The sequence below is a fragment of the Diorhabda sublineata genome, chromosome 2 (assembly GCF_026230105.1).
Source record: "Diorhabda sublineata isolate icDioSubl1.1 chromosome 2, icDioSubl1.1, whole genome shotgun sequence".
Taxonomy (NCBI): Eukaryota; Metazoa; Arthropoda; class Insecta; order Coleoptera; family Chrysomelidae; genus Diorhabda; species Diorhabda sublineata.
In genome coordinates, this window is record NC_079475.1 from 21,580,211 (window position 1) to 21,595,862 (window position 15,652).

General features: G+C 31.9%; 2 protein-coding genes across 2 annotated transcripts; both read right to left on the reverse strand.

Moving 5' to 3' along the window:
• Positions 1-149: 149 nt before the first annotated feature.
• On the reverse strand, positions 150-2,104 carry LOC130452886 (pre-mRNA-splicing factor Slu7). Its single transcript, XM_056792383.1, has one exon. The coding sequence runs from the start codon at positions 1,979-1,981 to the stop codon at positions 341-343; it is 1,641 nt and encodes a 546-aa protein (XP_056648361.1). The 5' UTR covers positions 1,982-2,104; the 3' UTR covers positions 150-340.
• A 1,693-nt stretch (positions 2,105-3,797) lies between these two features.
• On the reverse strand, positions 3,798-9,550 carry LOC130452726 (transmembrane and ubiquitin-like domain-containing protein 1). The gene is made up of 6 exons (XM_056792144.1): positions 9,240-9,550; positions 7,781-7,912; positions 6,622-6,891; positions 6,350-6,566; positions 5,969-6,280; positions 3,798-4,130 (listed from the first exon to the last, which is right to left on the reverse strand). The coding sequence occupies exons 1-6, from the start codon at positions 9,307-9,309 to the stop codon at positions 3,968-3,970; spliced, it is 1,164 nt and encodes a 387-aa protein (XP_056648122.1). The 5' UTR covers positions 9,310-9,550; the 3' UTR covers positions 3,798-3,967.
• Between the last annotated feature and the right edge of the window lie 6,102 nt (positions 9,551-15,652).

Below are 15,652 nucleotides of genomic sequence, written 5' to 3' on the forward strand. Positions count from 1 at the left end.
TATATTTAAAACCAAAAACTGCAAGTAACTGTAACAGTTACAAAAAGTGCCTGCGTAAATTTTAAATATCATATTCTTCTAGGCTAATGATAATTTAAGAGTATGTATGAATGGTTTTTACTACTACTGGAACTAAATATAAATTTAATTGATAATAAATTTATTATCCCTTATCTTTAATGATGGAAATGTAAAACGAACAATACAAAAATTAGTTAATATATTAAAATAATACTTCAGGTATCCAAAAATGTTACAAGCTTAGTTTTTCATTACTTTTGCTAATTTAATATTTTATCTGAATTACATATTTTACAATAAGGTGAATATCTCAGGTTATTTACAAAAATTGATTCATGGGATCATCAAATCTTTGTCTTTTCTTGAAATAGTTTTCCATTTCTTCTTCAGTGGGCTTTTTAACTTCAAACATACTGTTATATGGTCTCTTCCTATCATCTAAAATAACACTATCTTGCATACTCTCTTCAGCTTTTTTATCTTTCTCTTGTTTTCTTTTGGACTTCAATTTTGCTTTTTTTTCTTTTTTCTTTGCCTTCTTCTTTAATTTCTTTTCCAGAACAAGTGTCTGGTCATTATCTGAGGAGCTGTTATTGCTACTATGCCCCTCTGATTCATTATGTTCTTCAATTTTTTCTTGATCCTTATGTGAAGTATCTAAAGGTATTGATAGAGATGTTTTACCAGATTCTCCTAAGCAATAGGAATTTTTTATAAATGAATGGCAGCACCTATATCCCCAGTTTCCTCCTCTCCAAAAAGATCCCCAAACTGATGTATGATTATTAATATAACAATCTTCTTCATATTTGGATCTTATAACTTCTTTTTCTGCTCCCTTAATTATTTTTCCAAACCTCGAGTATTCTACATAATCTTCTGTTTGTGCCAATAGTAGAGTTTTTGGTGGAGCTTCTAAATATTCCTTACCGCCATATCTGTCCAAAACACTGCTTTGAATAGTAGATTTGACCTCTTCTTTCTTCTTTTCATACTCTTTTTGAAGCAGCTCCAATTTTGTTGGTTCTGCTAAAAGATGAACATCAACACCTTTTTCATGGGCATCCCATGCAAATAATTGAGCTTTGGCATGATTTGTAGTATCTCCAGTAAAGCGAACAAAATTTTCTCCATGGTAATTATCATCCCTGTTTGGATTCGGATCTTCTCTCATAGACCTTGTTTTAGGATCATAATACGCAGATGCTAAATCAAGGTTTCTCAAGTATTTTGCAGTATCTTCTCTGATCCTTAAATTTCTAACAGTTATTCTTTGTTTGCTATCAACTTTAGTTCCTGGCATATCTACTTCATCAACATACTTATCTTCATCTTTTTCTTCATCCTCTGATGATTCATTTGCGTTTAATTTGTCAGCTTTTAATTGTCTCTTAGCTTCCTCAACTTTTTGGAATTCTTCTATAACAGCTTTATGCTCCAATGGATTATATCCACTCCATCTATCTCTCTTTCCGTCAAAGCTGAGTTCCAAATTTTTTTGAATGAATTCATCAGGAGCAATATTGGCTCCTGAGTATTTAGCACCAACTTTTCGAGGCCTATCCATACAGTCTTTCTTTTTATGTGTCATAGCTCCACAATTTTCACAAGCACCTTTACGATATTTTGTAACTATTTTTGAAGTATCAACTCCTCTTTTGTACCATTCATCAATATTTGAAAATTCTTTTTTGTTTTCCTCTTGAGGGCGTTGGTGCTTTAAAGTAGGTCCAGTAGTTCCATAATACCATGGTGCTGTAGAAATATATTGCGGTATATGAGGATTTATATCTTTACCTTCCTCGTCAACTGCAGCTGGCGCAGTACCCGCTTTTCTTGCCTCTTCTAATTCCTTTGCCTTCCTCCAGTCTTCTCTCGATTTTTTCTTGGGCTCATCATCAATTTCACTTTTTGATTTTAATATACTGGAAACTGGAAGGTTCTGATGGTTAGAAGTCATAATTAATAATATATTTTTATGAAAATCATAGAAGTTTAGTTTATATACGTAACTATACTTTGTTTTGAAAATTAGTTGACATATTTATCTAAGTGAGGTTAGAGATTTCTTCTTTCATTTCATTGCAATGGTCCCGTACGAGGGTAATATCTAACTAATAGTGTTTTTTAGTAACTCCGATCTTGATTACTTATAATAAAAAAAATTTTGTTGTTGTCTTTATTAGTTTGGAATTTAGTGAGATATACAAAACAATGTAAAATATTTTTTAACTTGTTTGACTCTCAAAGTCATACAAATATTGGTCGGAGGTAATTCATGACGTCATAAATCCAACGATACACTAACTCAGTGTGCCACCCTATTGTGTGTGAAGTATTGACTATACTTGAGATTTTGTGAAATTTTCATTGTAATTATGGAAGGTAGAAGCATATATGTAATATTCTTATATGGACAATATCTATAAGTGCAAAGTGTTCCGACTAAGTGAAACAAGTAGTATATCGTTCTCTGTCTCAACCGAGCGCTTCAGCTAGTTAGTATTTTCCTACTATTGATATTCTAGAGAATTTTCAAGCATGCGCAGTATAGATGAAGTGCCCTGAACGAGAGAGAAAATGAATACTGTCGACACCGTAACGTAGAAACGTTTTTTCCCATAAAAAGTCTCCATATGGGAATATTATATATATATGGATAGAGGTAAAAAGTATCTTATATGGTAGGCTTAATTCTCAAATTACATAAAGCCGATTTTTTCCTATATCAACTTTTGATACCATTAGATAGATCATTTCTGAACGTATCTAACACAAAAACTCCAGAAAGCAAAAAAATACGTTACAATTTAAAATTGTAAATATAAAAACTGGTAACTCCAAACCGCCATTTTGATTAAAGCTAACCGCTGTCCTTGTTAGTTTAATTTAACTGTTTTTCTTCAATTATTTTTTCGAAATTTGATATCTGGCCACTATTTCCTTTCTTTATTGAGCAGCTGTATACGATATAAACCTTCTAGAGTGGCGCTGGTTCAGACAAATGGCACGTTCATGGGTTTATCCCGCGTCCCGCGACGTTTTTCAAGAGTCCCGACTTTTAGAATTACGTTAAAATTTAAGAAATTTGGTTAGAGTTTCTATAAAATCAAGCCGCTCTTTTTCAAAACATTATAACACTTTTGAAGGTGACAAAATATCGGCAATCGAAGTACCAAATGTAGTTAATAATTTAAAATGTCATGCCAAGAAAGGTTATAATATAATTTTCTCGAAGAGCAAGGTGTAATAAATCGTCAATATATCATGAACAATGTCAAAAAGTTTTATAGTAACTGGAAAGATTATTTGGAAGACTGGACGGTACAATGTAATGATATTGATCATTTGGTTACATTAAAACCAGAACTTAATTGGAACGATGTGCAAAAATCATTTGATTATATTTCTCAAAAATTCTTAAATAGTAATATTTCCGAAAACGATGAAGTGCCGGTTTCAAGGTCATTACTCGAGACTTTCTCCACTACCTATAGTATATTAAAATTTTTCAAATTAAAGCGCATACCCCTATGCCCTAAAAAATTACGGCGGCTGTTACATGCAGGGAATTGATCACCGAGAGATTTTCTACATATATTATCGACATGTCCGAGCATCTTTGAAATAAACAAGTCAACACTATACTTTCTTTAGTCACTACTCATTAATAGCCAGCTAATAACGCTCTTTATGAGCTCTGGCTCCCCGTATTTTTCTTATGTGATCCTACATAACTTTTTTATTTTTATTACTGTGGTAGAGAACAAAAAAGATTCAATGAATAAATAATTTACTTTATATATAACTAAAATATAAAATTTTAACCTACAATATATTTTACATTGTATACAAATAATATTAACATGTTCATTTTCATAATAAATAAAAGTGAAAAAATTCCAAAAAATATGCTCCTCAAGACACGGGGAGCACGTTTGGTTTATTACTCTGTTTGTTGCGCTGCTCGTTCACGTAAGTGAAATGTTATAGTTGGAGATTGTTCATTATCAGGAAAGTACATTCCTACTAAAACTATCGTAAAAATACCAGTTATTAATATCAATCCTACTGTTGCTGTAACGGTATACAAATGAGCATACACGTACCTGAAACAAAAATAATCATAACTAGCTTTATACAAAATCTTTCTTTTCATTGCTCCATAGTAATCTTTTGAAACTACCTCTTTGAATAACATAGTTTAATGTCACAAAATGTTCTGAACATATATTCGAACGTTTTATGAACATCTAAAATAATAATTTGAATTCAAAACTAGCTAGGAGGATAAAATGTATATAATTAACTGGCCCAAGGTTTATTCTTTATATTTGTATAAGTATAAAGTCAACTACCACATTTTTGAAATACGATTACGTAGAAAACCACATAGATTGGTCAAATTTAGAACACGTTCGGAATTAGAAATCTGTGCTCCACGAAGACAGGATTTTAAATCGTGAACATATTTTATTAGCACCGCGAACGCACAATTCCAAACTCCACATGAATCTGGTGACAGAACAGGATATCTACCTCGAAGTTAAGCTAAGCGATTCTGATATTTCTAATATTAATCTAAAACTTTTTGTATACTCCTCATAATACTATAATAATAATAATCAATAAGACTGTAGATTAAAAACTCTAATCAATCTCTCTAATCAAATGGTACAAATAATAAGGGTACTTCTATAAATTCATTTTATTGTTCTAATTGCGAACTTCATATTCTGAAAGTGATTATAGAACATTAGAATAATTAATTTCATATCACCATTCCATTTTAAAATTTTATTTGCTGGATTCATTAGAATGATTATAGTTAAAATATATCAAAAGCAGTAATATGTACTGAGACCCTTTGTAACCATTTCAGTACATCGCCTCTTTTAACCAACACGTTTGTCCATAATAAGCTCAATAACCTTCCAAAAATAAAATACAGGCTGTGGTAGTAACCAAGAAATTAGCCATTTAATAAATAGAGAAAATATTGTAAGAAGTCACTAATAATCATGGTATATATTTAAAAATGAGAGCAATACAGCAGAGTAAAAAAACGGAATTAAAACCATGAATAGATACAAAAATATACATTGGAAGGAACAGGTAAAAGGGAGAAAATGGGAAAGAATTTAATTCCGAATATCAGGAACGACTCAGTCGCATGGTGCTAAATTTATTGAGGCGAATGAAAAAGAATCCGTTGTAATAATTCAAGTACACCAATCGCTTTTTTTAACAAGTTGGCCACTTTTTGCATATATTCATGTGTTTTTGAAGTCGAAGGATATCCTGACAGATAAATTTCCAATTTTAAATTACTCATACTACTTGTAAACAAAATTATTACACTATGATTATGGACATATTCTAGCATTATGTTTTTTATTTTGTACTTTTCTTTTAAACTTAATGTAATGTTTAAGATCCATTTTCATGAAAGACACCTCAAACTTGATTTCTCTAAAATAGCAAAGCTGGAATTATGAAACTTAAATAATTGCTACTACAAAAACAACTTTTATAGTTATAATCATCTAAAGATATCCCCCATGTTAGAAAACTTGTCTGAACAGTATTTATTTTGTTATAACAGATGATCCCAGTGTGTCACAGCCAAAAAAGGTTTGATTTCAATAATTCAACAATCTGTATACATATTAAAGTTCAAATCAGCAAGGCTACTTGCTTGTGAAAAGTTATTCTAACATATACGTAATATTAGCTTAATTGTTGATCGAGTTGATTTGCAAACAATAATCTTTCACCGTGTAAGACTCACAAGAAATTTTGGTATCCTAGTAGCTGTTTAGATTTATTATAAACTAACCAACTACTTGATACATATATTGGCTCCTATCACATTTTTGTAATTACTGAGGGAAAAACAATCATCTTTTCCTACATGCATAGGAATGAAAATCATTTACTCACTCACCTAAAATACCAGGCCGCCAATAAAATCAAGCTGATAAATGCAAATAAAAAATTTCCTAAATCCCATTCTCTGTTTTGATTATTATTATTATTTGACAGACCGCTTGGGCTTGGAAAAGAATATCCCTCCCTTCTACTTTCTGTTACATTAGGATCTGTAGGTGGATTTCTTTTCTGGTGTATCAAACAGTGTACTACACAATTATCAAACAGTCCACAGTTTTTCAGAGTCTGGCTGTCAGGTTGAAGAACTTGTCCGTTAAAAATTAACCTTATAATTTTATTGGCTGACAATTCAGGAAGAAAATGTCTCCTGAAAATAAATTGCATATTACCAATAATTAGTTTTAAGTATGGAATAAAAGTAAATATGAATATTCACTTTTTGAATTCTTCAAGTGATTCGTTCAAATTGCCTTCCACTAATTTCAAATCATCATTTATATATTTTAGTTTTATTGTAATTCCTGCATTATTTCCATCATGTACATGTTCAGCAGGTGGAGCACTTTCTTCACTAGGAGGAGCACTTGGTGTCAATTCTTCTGATGAAGTTTGTGGATTTTGATTTGGTAATGTTGAATGAGAGCTTGTTGCGCCTAGAAGAAAGTGTTCCCCAATTATCCTTATAATGGTTAGAGCTTAGTTATTTACCTTGTTGATTATCATCATTATTAAAACCACCATAAAATGCTAATCTCCTTTGCCTCACAATATTGGCATCAGCATCCATGGTATCGATAATATTTTGTTCTTGGTTTAAGGGTTCTTCTAATGTTGTACTTTGAGTAGGAATTAAATTGTCTTCTGAATTAGATTCTGGTGGTTTATTAGCATTTGATGATTGATCTAAAGCCGTTTGAGTTTCTGTAGTAGCGTCTATTTGTGATTGTTCCTCTTCTACTTGTACGGAATTATTTGATCCTACAAGGCAATTGACAATTAATAAAAAGGGGAAAAAGAATTAAAAATAAATCAGACTAAGCAGTAATTGATAGAGTATTGATTAATAAGAAAGAAATCTTAAAAAAACGAAGCAATAAAAGTGAATTGGGATATATGGGTGTGCTACATATCAATTATAGAATCTATAAAAAAGTGTGGAAGAACTAGGAACACGTGAATTAAAGCAATTTGAAATGTCTTCAGAGACTGAAGGTAAACAGTTTACCTTCAGTCTCTGAAGACGATAACTAGGTTATTGAAACGTGTTTGACATTGTAATTGAGAGTATTGGTGTAGTGGTAGTGTAAACAGTGTATTCAGTATACATTACAAAATGGTTTTGCTTGTATGTCTATCACTTTAACGACCAAGTCATTCTAGTGATAATTTCTCCATGGACGAAATTGGTATTTTCTGCCAAACATTGTAATGTTCATAGTATCATAGATTTTATATATAGTGACAATTAAGTTGTTTTTGACGTTTTCATAATTATATATTAATTTCTCTTCAAAATTTCTCCTTTCCTATTCCATGTTTCTTACTCATTAGGGTTCATGTAACTTTTATTCACCCCCTACTCCTACCCTTTAACTCAAATCTGAACATTAAAGATTGAACCCCACTAATTGTTCAGTTGTTTAATATCCCTCGTCCAGTGAAGAACAGAATTTTATTAACTAAATTTAGGGGGGAATGAGCTTGTCTGTTGATCTCAATGGCAGGCATATATGCTCGCCACAGTCGTTTCTCAATACTGCAACTGCCTATTTTTTTTCAATTTTGTATCAAATATCCGTATCTAACTTTTGGTGAATGGAAATTATATTAAACATATTTCAATAAATAATGAGATTTTTATAATTACCCTCAGTAATTGTAACTGATTCAATATGATTTGTTAATCTTCTATGAGCTCTATGTCTTCTTCTTTCAAACCAAAGAACTGCTCTAACAGGTCTTTGTTCAGATATATTAGTAGTCCACCAAGCAGCTGTTCCTAAAACATAGCCCAAGTTTTCATAATATTTTGTGTATAGCAATCCTTTGTGTTATAGAAAAGTAAACAAAGGGAATAATAAACTAATTTCATAAGCCAAACACAAGATGTAAATGTGAAATAAAGACAATAAGTGGGAAGAATGGATTAAATTTTAAGAAAAAAGGCGATTGATATTTAAATTCTGGGAGAATATGATTCAAACTTTTATATCTCTTTAAAAAAAATTAGTATAAATGATATAAACTAACTATTTAGATATTAAGAATGTCTATTATTTTAAAAACAAGCAAAAATCAGTAGACATTGAGAGAGAAATGGACCTTATAGAAATAGGAAAAAAAATGAATAATACAAAGATGGTAATATTATTTGAAAGAACTGTTATAAGTGAATATGGATGATACATTTTTGAGCTGGACTATTAAATAAAAATGTAGCAGGTTTAAACAAACAACCTTCCCAACCTAATTGTATTGAAGTAAAACCTGAGATGATAACCAAGAAAATACTGAAAATGTATAGCAGAAACATAACACAAGAAACAGTTCAACAATAATTAATGTAATCTTATCAAAAATTAATACAGTAAGTACAGTAAATTTCTATTTCTAATGGAGAAATAACAGAAAAAAAGGAGGATAACACCTAGAAGAAAAAAATAATGCAGCATATTGCTGAAAAGGAGTTAAAAAACTATTGCTAAAGGCACATTATTGAAAGAATAAGTATGGGAACCTGACCCTACAGACTTTACATATTATTTAGACAATTCAGCACATCCATTAAGTAATATGATGAAATACAAAACTTGATGTACTCCATCCGAATTGTTACAGAAAACATTGGATTCATTTATTATCTAAAATATATTAATGATAGATTATCTCATTGAAAATTACGATATACTATTATAATAAACTGCCATGCCATTCAAATTATATTTTGTCTAAGCTTGCATGTCAATCAAGACAAAATACTACATTTTAAACAAGAGGGGTTCAAGGTTGGAATTAAAATGATTTTTTTAAAATAAAATATACTCACAGAATGTTTCAACTGATTAAAAGCAGTGAATAAGCATATATATTAGTATGGAGATTGTCAATATGTGAAATATTCAACATGTAGGTAAATGTCGTTTTTTTTAGCCTTGTACCTTGTAGAACTTGTTTGTTTTACTCAACAACTGGCAAATATTTTATTTCAAAATACTGTGTATGTTCATAAACATTAAAGTGAAATAAACTAGTAATTATCCAATCATTATCAATTTTGATAAGATTAAAGTGTTTTTATTAATTGTACGTATTTATTTTTAACTTACCAATTACAACAACAAACAATGCAATGAAAAAATGGGTAACTTCGTCGCCTATACCTTCAATAATGGTCATTTCGTTCAAGATCACCTGGTTATATCAATATTGTTCGTTGATTTTGTTCTTTAGGTCGCGAGACTACTATACGGTGCCTTCCAATTTTTAATATTTTAATTTCATGTTATTCCCTTATTTCGATTAAATCATCTATGAAAAATAATACACGTACTTATTAACCTTCATGAATTATTTATTTAAGATGACAGCTCCGAAGGATTATCATTCAAATCTGGATTATATAATTGTTGCCAACTACAAAGAAACAGACTGCTGCGCCGGTAACATCATGCCTCCGCTACTCTCCGTTAGGTGACAGGAAAATGATTTTTATTATTTTAGGATGATGTCTATGGCTATATTGCGCGGCAAATAAATATAATATTAAAAAAGAACGGGTTTCGAAACTTGGAATTAACCAAAAATACCTTCATTCTGTTCGGTGTTAGGATAATCTAAAAGAGCGGAAAAAGATTAAGTGGAATTTTTTCTAAATCCTGCTATATTAAAATATGGTGGTGAAAAATATATAACATAAGGTACTCTTCGATATTTCCTCAATTCTATTTATGTTCAGTGTTACGTCAATCGTATAAGGGGCTCATAATATGACTTAGCGCGAGATGGACTTTGCTTCTTTTTTTGACCTATTACATATCACTCACTTTTACCATGCATATTAATGCGTATCTCCTATACGATACGCTTTTATATGTAAATTAACCAAAGTGTTCTTCATAGGGACCTTGTCCTAAGTCACGTGACCTTATATGATCACAAATTGTGAATCTGAGATTGTGTAATATAAATTACGACGGATGCGAATCCTCTATTTGTAACTGAAAGTGTATTTATGTTTATTAAAAAACGACAACAATATAAATAAACAATATGTTCTGGTATCTTCTAGATTGTATATAAGTCTTCACACTTTTTGCTTTGGCCGTGGAATTAATTTGTCCCTATATGTTTTCATGAACTTTTAAAATCTTCTTTCTAAATGTTAGCAAATCTCAATTCATCTATGAAACATAAAAAACTGATCTACAAAGCGATCTTCAAGCCCATTTGGACCTACGGTATCCCAACGTGAGAATCAGCAGTCGATTCCAATATTGAAATTCTGAAACGATTCCAATCAAAAGTGTTAAGAATGTTGCAGATTGTGTGTACCAAATTTTGGTATAACGTGTGATCTTCAAGTGGAATCGGTCATAGTGGAACTAAAAACTTATCCATATTATGCAACATAAATAAAATATCATCCAAATAGACTGAGAACCTCATGGTACAACCAGCAACCCAGCGTAGGCTTAAATGACATCGTACATACAACCTAATTTTTTTAACGAGTGCTTGCGTATTTCCAATAGACAAACTAATTAATTTAGTCATTAATTATAGTCATAAGAGATAGAAATCACTGTATTCCTGTCAAGCATGCTAACTGAATTGTATTATTACACAATTGACCTATTATAATAGTGATTATAGATAGGAAAATAAAAAAAATATGTGATTAACATCATAAAAAGTAAGAAATAATGGTGAAACTTGTTTTTGTTATAATTTTTTTTAAATATATTGTTAGCTAAATTGATTTTTCATTAAAAAATCCTCCTTGACATTCTATGACATTTTTTATAAATCTCGGCATACGGTCAATCAATTTGTTCATAGTGTCTTGTTATATATTGCGCCAACTTTAGCATAAAACAATCCACATTTCTTCTCGCGAGGATGGACTACAATTACGGACGTTCATATCAAGCTCTTCCCATAAAAGTTCAATGGGATTGAGATCCTGGCTCTGAGGAGGTCAAATTAAGTGTGCTTCTTTCTCTTCCAAATGTCTTTTGCATAATCTCCAATTAATCGTAAACGGCATTATTAATTTTTTTATACTGTTCCTTTTCATAATTCCTTCATTTGATCAAATCGCCAATTTCATAGCTAGAAAAGCCACCCCATATCACAATTGAGCCACCATCATGGTTGATTATTGGGACTACACAGTCTGGCATCATCTTTTCTTGGGCACTTCGTCGAACGTAATTTCTTCGTTTTGAACCGAATAGCTCTAACTTGGATTCATTGGTTCAAAGAACTTTTTGAAAATCTTCAGTCCAATCTCGATGGACAATGGTCCACTGCATCCGTTTTTTCTTATTTTGTGGACTTGGCAAAAATTTTCGAACAGCGACACGACCATACAATATCGCATCTCTCCGTTGCCGTAGACAATGATAAAGGTTTAACTCAGGTTTTGTTCTTTAATGCGGATTTCTGGTGCTGTGATTATCTTCACTTGACTTTCTCGGGCTTTCCGATCGAGGGCGAATTTTAGAGACGAAAAAAGTAAACAATCCATTTTCAAAAATTGGTTCAGATTATCCAATTCGACTCAAAAGAAACAAAGAAATTTTTCTTGGTTTGAATAGGTATATTTTTTTCATTTCAAGTATTTTTTCTCATCAAAATGTTTTTTTTTGGTCCAAACTTTTTTCCTTAAATGTAGTTAACAGTTTTTCAGTGCATTATAATTCAATTCATTAATTTACTTCTTAATCTATGGGTAAGATGTTCATTTTTTAATAGTTTTTATCGAGTAATGTTCTTTACTTTCTGCTCCGTTAATAAGATTAACCTCATTTATACAAAGTGTTTAGAAACTACTATATCTTAATAACTTCACAAATTAAGGATGCTATATTAAAATCTCTAGAAAATCCTGATTTTGATATAATAAACGGTCGTGGTCAATCGTATGATAATGCGAATATATGTCAGATACATACTCAGGTAATCAGACACAAATCAAAACAATTAATCATTTAACAGATTTTGATCCTTGTACTGTCCATTCTTCAAATTTGGTAGGATCATTTGCAGTTGAATCGGTAACAGAAGCAGTCAACTCCTTTTCTACTTAGGTAATAAGAACTATAAAAGTTCTTTACTATATTAGACAGCAATAAGTTTTTATTTGGATTGTAATTATATCGTTTTAATGCTGCTAGTTATCAGTTTTAAGAGTCTCAAGATGATTTATCATCTGTTGTGCTGATTTATAATTATCTGGCTTTATTTCTTAAGCTAGCCACTCACGGTACTGCGGCGTCGTACAATTTCGTCGCATCCAACTAAATCGTACGATTTGACTGCAGACAGCAAAGGCTGACTGCTGCAGTACAGCAGTGTTCGTTGGATGAACATTTTAGCTGTATGACCGATTTGTTTAAACTTTTCTTGTTTTAAAATTTGTTTTCTCATAACTTCAATATCGAAAATGGCTTAGTGGAAAATTTCTTGAGTGAATTTTTTGAGTTGTACAAGGAACAAGAGTGTCTATGGAAAGTTGGAAGTGATATAGATCACCATAGAAATGCACAAAGAAGGGCCATATTTTAATTTAAAAATTTAGAGAGATTAATAAAGAAGCAAATGAAGATTTTGGGAAAAATAATTAATAATTTTAGAACATCTTATAAAAGAGAACTAAAATTAGTTAATGTCTGAAGTAAGTCCGGTATGGAGAATGATGATATCTACGAGTATAAACCGAAATTATGGTACTTTGAACTACTGTCGTTGCTAAATGATCAAGATGTAAGCAGGACAGCGATTTCCAACCTATCGAACGAGGAAGAAATAAGTAAATAAAAAATATGTATGTTCACAGCTTTATTTTGCCATTGGACAGCTCCTTCATTGTTAAAATATGACATAAAATTTTCTTTTGTTATTTTTGCAATCTGTGAATAATTTTTGGCACTTGAAGACCTTTGTAGGTCAATTAAATCCTCTGAGCTAACTCGAAGCACTAATGTAAGTGTTCCAGTTTCTTGATCCTCAATATCCAAATGTTGTTGAGGGGTATATCCCTTCGGATTTTTCGTTCGCAAATAGTTATGTAGAACGCAAATCACCAGTACTATTTTTTCAATTGCGTTCGGATTAACATTAATGTTAGTATGAAATAATCGAAATCCAGCTGCCAAAATTCCGAAAACATATTCAATTACACGACACTCTGTAATTAAAAATGGCTTTTTCTTTACCCAAATGTATCTGAGGAAATGGTTTTAGTAATGAAAAAGCGTCATCTCCAATAAATACATAAGGTAAAGTTCAGTCGGTGTGTTTTAGTTTTTCTGGCTTAGGCATATTTAATCTTCCAGACATCAACTTTTCATAAAATATCATAAAACGAAGAACTGTATAAATGGCATAACAAGTTTCGGGCATTATTCTGCTCAATGATTGAGCGGAGATGAGACTGGTAAATTTTAAATCTTCATAGCTCCTTCCGGTGACCAGAAATCTAAAATATTTTAACCAAACGGTAACTTCTCATATTTATGTGAACATCGCTTTTATTCATAAAACCTATTGTATTTTTACAATTCTACGTAAGTAGATTCATCCATTCGTAAGTAATTTCTATAATCATCTGGATGCAGTCGTAGTTCTTCCAATAAATTAACGTGACTCATGGAACACCTTTTCTTGGGCCATTCTTTGAACCAAAATCTGCGGTTTCGTTTAGTTTTGTTTTTGGTTAAGCATAGAACGTTTCAACCAATCGTACGATCAGTCGAACGACGCCGTAGTACCGTGAGTGGCCAGCTTTAAAGACATGAGAGATAGACAACTTACTGAATATGAAGAAAAAGCTAAGGCACTATCTGGAATTCGTAATTATTATCGTTAAAACAGAAAAACTCACCCAGATGACTTACGAGTAAATGAAAATATTTATTACCCTATTCTAGACACTATGATTGTACCTACAATTAGCCTGGCGTGCATATGAAAACTTTACGAAAATTTCAATTTTTTTTGATATTTATGGAATGTATTGCATTCATAGAGTCTTCGAGATATTTAACGGAATGTAGATATTGCTCTCCGAATTTTTTTGAGTGTCCCGGCAAGTCGAAAGCACGTGGTTTTAGAAGCTAAATAATCCTTATTATGTACCGATGGCAACAAAATTATAGCTATTAGTTTTAGCACATCATCAAATATTATTACGACTCTACCACCTGGCTCTAACGTAGCGTTTGTCGGTCTTTAAAAAAATTACATGTTTATTGTTTAGATAATCGCTATTAATAATAGAATATACAGGTGTACATTTCTTTTATTTATCTAATAGGGTTTGGCTACAATTGATAGATAATTATGTTGTTTTAATGTAGTCTTTTAGCCGGCATTGGATATGGTAAAAAGGAATGAGGATCTCGTGAAACAGTTGAGTTTATCATAATAAGGGGTTTTCCAATAAAAGGTGTTATTTTGATATTCTAAGAAAAATGTCATTTTTTGAGATAAATGATCGGATGTTTATTTCATTATAAAGAGGAAGGTATGCCGTTAATAATGGAACACAACATCAGCCAAATGGCCGCCACGACAGCGCTTACAGAACCATATCCTTTTCATGAAATTTTCCGTAACCAAATTGTAAAGCGGCTGCCCTATGTCCTCAATAGCCTCACGAATTCCATCTTTGAGGTCTTGAATCGATGCTGGACTGTTGGCGTAGACCTTATCTTTCACGTGGCCCCAAAGGAAAAAGTCGCAAGGTGTTAAATCACAAGATCTCGGTGGCCAATTGTGATCACTTCTTCTAGAGATAACACGACCCGGAAATTTTTCCCGTAAAAGATCGATGGTTTCGTTGCTTGTGTGGCACGTAGCGCCGTCTTGTTGAAAGTAAACGTTGTCCAAATCAATACCATCCAATTCCGGATATAAAAAATCATTAATCATCTCTCGATAGCGCAATCCATTCACCGTAAGGTCCAATGACACCGCCAGACCATAAACCGCACCAAACAGTCACGCGTTGAGGATGGAGAGGATTTTCAACAATAACTCTTGGGTTTTTCGAGCCCCAGATTCGATAATTTTGTTTATTGACGTAACCACCAAGGTGGAAACGGGCCTTATCAGTTAAGATGATTTTTCGATGAAATTCCGGATCATTTTCATGCATTTCAAGGACCCAATCAGCAAAGACACGACGTTGTTGATGATCGGCCGGCTTGAGTTCTTGTGTTAACTGAACTTTATAGGTCTTAAGACCCAAGTCTTTATGCAAAATACGGTGTAATGACGTTTGTGGAATGGTTAATTCCAAAGAACGACGACGAATGGACAAACCTGGGTTTTCTTCAACACTTTGGGCTACAGCAGCAATATTCTCAGTTGTTCTTGAGCGACGTGCACGGGTTTTATTCTTCACATCATTAACTTGTCCCAACATTTGAAATAACACCTCTTATTGGAAAACCCATATCGCGACGTTCTATTGAAACTTACACTGATAAATTGTAACAAAGTTGATCAAAGA